Here is a 4,299-nt window from a genome sequence, read left to right as displayed (position 1 = left end):
TAGAGAAATTATTCATGAAAGGAAGAGTTAATAAATGCAACAAACTTCATCATTGATTTATTTTAAGAAATTACCACAGTTGGGCACCTAGGTAGCTTAGTTGGTTGGGCGTCCAACCTCAGCTCAGGTCATGATCTTTCTGTTCAGAGTTCGAGCCCTGCATCAGGCTCTGTGCTGACAGCTCAGAGCCTGGAGCCTGTTTTGGATTCTGTGTCTCCCTCTTTCCCTCTCAATCTGCCTCTCCATGCTTGTGCTCTGTCTCTCTCTCTTTCAAAAATAAATAAACATTTAACATTTTTTTAATAAAAAAACCCAGAAAACACCACAGTCACCCTAACCTTCAGAAACCACCACCCTGACCACTAAGCAGCCATCAAGATGGAGGCAAGACCCTCTGTGAGCTAAATATTATGACTCTGAATGCTCAGATGACAGCATTTTTAAGCAATGCAGTGTTTTTTATTAAAATATACACATTGTATGATTACCTCTAATGCTAAAAATACTTAACAGACTACAGTGTCAACATAACTTTTATATGTATTGGAAACCAAAAATTCATTTAATTTAGTTTACTGTGAAATTTGCTTCATTGTGGTGGACTGGAACCAAACCCGCAATATCTCTGAGGTACGCCTATGTTTGCACACTTTCTCCAAGTACTTTGTAGGGCATTTTTCACCTTTTTGTTCCTCAAGCTGTAGATCATCAGATTCAGCATGGGTATAACCAATGTGTAAAATAAGGAGGCCATATTATCAGTATCAAAGGAATGAGTAGATTTCGGCTGCACATATGTAAAGAATAGAGTGCCACAGAATAAGGCAATCACTGCCAGATGGGATCCACAGGTGGAGAAAGCCTTGTGCCTGCCTTCTGCAGAGTTCATCCTGAAGATGGCAACAGAGATTAGAATGTAAGACACAAGGACTATGAGAAGAGATGACACCAGATTAAAAGCAGAAAAGATCAGAATTATCAATCTACTTTCATGGGTGCCTGAGCAGAACAAAGCTATCAATGGTAGACTGTCACAGTGGAAATGCCTGATGACGTTACAGTCATCAAATGATGAAAGGAACATTTTCATGATGGTCAGCAAAGACAAAGAGACACTATAAAGGTAAGGTATTGCCACCGACACCTGACATAATCTTTGTGACATAACAGCTGTGTAGAGCAGAGGATTACAAATGGCCACATAGCGGTCACAGGCCATTGCCAACAGAATGAAAATTTCACTAATGATAAAAATACTGAAAAAAGTGAGTGGGTGGCACACCCATTAAAGGCGATTGTATGTTGATCTACAGCAAAATTTACCAGCACTTTGGGTCCCACAGCTGTTGAATAACCAAGATCAGTGAAAGCCAGGTGTCTGAGGAAGAAGTACATGGGTGTTTGTAGCCTAGAGTCTATCTTGGTGGGGATGATCAAACCCAGGTTATTCACTACTGCGATCACATAAGCAGTGAGGAGTAGTCCAAATAGTGGAGTCTGTAGCTCATAGAGTTTTGAGTTCTCTTGAAAAGAAATTATAAAAACCCAGTAGCCAACTTATGTTGCACTATAAAATGTGTTTATATTGAAATCACTGTTTACAACTTAAATATGTGTACTTTTTTTGGTAACTAATACATATTTGTATTAGGAAAAGTTGGTTATTTGAGGTTGGAATAGAAATTGGTTACGATTTTCCCATAGAAATTTATGGAGTTTTAAACTATTACTTCCTTGGCACTTAGCAGACATTAGCTTTTCAGGAGAAAATGAAAACCCTCAAATAGAGACAACTGTAATTCTTATTTACATGAATTTGAAAGACTGACATGGCTTATTTAGGAAACTCTTCAATGCATCCTTCACATCTTTGTTCCTTAGGCTGTAAATGAGGGGATTCAGCATGGGTATCACCAGGGTGTAGAAGACAGAGGCCATTTTATCAGTATCCAATGAGTGGTTGCTCCTTGGTTGCAAATACATGAAGAGAAGGGTCCCGTAGAACACAGTGACAGCCATCATGTGGGAGGCACAGGTGGAAAAGGCTTTTTGTCGACCCTCTGAGGAACGTATCCTCAAAATGGCAAAGATGATGTTGAAGTAGGATATTAGAACAATAATCATAGAGAAAAGCAAATTGATCCCTGCAGAGGTAAACACTGCTGTTTCTGGAATATGGGTATTGGAACAGGACAATGCCAACAAGGGGACATTATCACAGTAAAAATGGTTGATTATGTTAGAAGAGCAGTATGACACAGAGAACACACAGGAGGTGACAGTCAGTGCTGTGGTCAGACTGTAGAGGTATGTGAGGGATACCAGCAGCAGACAGATCTGTGGAGATACCATCACCATGTAGAGCAGGGGGTAGCAAATAGCCACGTAGCGGTCATAGGCCATTACAGCTAGCATGAAAGTCTCAGCCACAATAAAGACTAAGAACCCACCCAGCTGGGCTGCACATCCATAGTAGAATATGGTCTTCTTTGAAGCCAAGAAGTTAACCAGCATTTTCGGGGCAATGACAGTAGAATCACCAAGATCGATGATAGCCAAGTGCCTGAGGAAGAAGTACATGGGGGTTTGAAGCTGAGAGTCAACACTGGTGAGGGTGATGATGCCCAGGTTCCCTGCCACGGTCAACCCATAGATCACCAGGAAAACAAAGAAGAGTGGAATCTGGAGCTCTGGGCGGTCTGAGACTCCCATGAGAATGAACTCAGTCACCGGGGTGAGATTCCCTGAGGCCATGTATTTGGTGGCTTTCATCTTTTAATGGATAAAATGGAAGTGGATTAATACATGGTAAAATTGATTGTAAACTATTTCATTTAAATTAGATCATTTTTGTTAGTAATCAAAAGTGCTAAATTTTAATTGTATTTCTCGCAATGTTTGAACAAAATTCAGAAATACAAACTCTCCAGTAACCAATTTCAGATTGTTAAAACTGTTGTACCAGGCTATTCATTTTTTCCCATTCCATGTTGGATATAATTTAATTTAGCTAAGTATACATTAATCTACTATATCATATGTATGAATATTTATATGCATATTTAAACATTAATTATCATATTGCATGCATATAAATATTTAAACATACACACACATGCCTTTTTGTATGTTTTCAATGATAAAAGATAGGTACATAGAAGAAGTTAAGTATCTGGGTGGCTCAGTGGGTTAAGTGTCCAATTCCTGAATCCGGCTCAAGTCATGACCTTACCGTGTGTGAGATCGAGTCCCGCATGGAGCTTTGCGCTGATAGCCCAGAGCCTGCTTGGGATTCTCTCACTCTCTCTACCTCCCTCCCTTTCTCTCTGTCTCAAAGTACATAAATACACAAACAAAAAAAGTTGATGAGCCAGGATCACTTTCAGTGACTTTCAGTTATTTTTTCCTTAGCTGCCACTGGCTTTCTTTTCAGCCCATTCCTGGTCATCATTCTTGGGAATGTCAATATTTCTGTGGGAAAAATTTTGAGTCAGCTGGGATTTTCCTTATCAGTTTCTACCACACCACGCTGCACCTCACCAACACACTGCACCTCAGTAGTGTTCCTTCTTGGTGTCATTCAGAAACTGATTTTTGAACTTAATCACATTTTCTTTCTTCTGCCAAATAAACTAGTCCTTTCTATCACTCTGACTACTATCTGCTCAGACGCTTCTCTAATATATTGTGTTCTGACTGCCATTTCTTTTTTTCTAGCTTATACCACTTTCCTCTGAATTTTTTAAAACCTGTTTTGACATCTTAAAATATTACTTATAGATTTTATTTGCTCAACATTTATCACTTTGTTTTACCTGTACAGAGAAATGTGTGGAGAGGTGTCTTAACATTATTCAATATGTAGTATGCTCTGAGCCCAGAGCTATGCTACCCATTTCAAAATAACGATCTCATTATTCTGCAGGAGTGTCCTACCAGATGGATGTAATTAATTCTATGTCTGATGAGATACTTGAAGCTCAATGAGATTAAGTCATGCAAAGAGTCTGTGTAGAATGTTGATTAATGTTGTGGTTTTAGAGTTTTGCTTTACGTGTTTTGTTTGCTTTTTTGGTTACTTCATTGGTTGGATATTAGCCCACCAATTACTAGCTGTGTGATTTTTATCAAGTGTTTATATGCTTGTGTTGTGTGAAACTACGGGATAATACACAAACATGAGATAGTACAGAGCCTGATAACAAAGAATGCAAAGTAATTGGTACCACATTTATTGTTATTAGCATGTTTTGAACAATTTTCTTTCTTTTTTTTTCTTTTTTTTCTTTTTTTTCTTTT

At 38.6% G+C, this 4,299-nt stretch overlaps 1 protein-coding gene and 1 pseudogene across 1 annotated transcript; both read right to left on the bottom strand.

The window, feature by feature from the left end:
- Positions 1 to 589: 589 nt before the first annotated feature.
- LOC124506056 (olfactory receptor 8K3-like) lies at positions 590 to 1,752 on the bottom strand (annotated as a pseudogene).
- Positions 1,753 to 1,806: 54 nt separating this feature from the next.
- LOC124505472 (olfactory receptor 8J2-like) lies at positions 1,807 to 2,754 on the bottom strand. The gene has a single exon (XM_047071430.1). It carries the CDS (start codon positions 2,752 to 2,754, stop codon positions 1,807 to 1,809), a length of 948 nt encoding a protein of 315 aa, XP_046927386.1.
- Positions 2,755 to 4,299: the final 1,545 nt, after the last annotated feature.

The sequence above is a fragment of the Lynx rufus genome, unplaced genomic scaffold (genome assembly GCF_022079265.1).
Source record: "Lynx rufus isolate CCGP_SWC_20201006 ecotype Redwood Valley unplaced genomic scaffold, mLynRuf1.p SCAF_9, whole genome shotgun sequence".
Classification (NCBI taxonomy): domain Eukaryota; kingdom Metazoa; phylum Chordata; class Mammalia; order Carnivora; family Felidae; genus Lynx; species Lynx rufus.
The sequence above is the reverse complement of the archived record's forward strand: the minus strand, read 5'-3'. Positions and strand labels throughout refer to the sequence as shown.

Coding starts and splice junctions, on each gene's coding strand:
- LOC124505472 (XM_047071430.1), bottom strand. CDS start 2,754: ATGGCCTCAGGGAATCTCACCCCGGTGACTGAGTTCATTCTCATGGGA.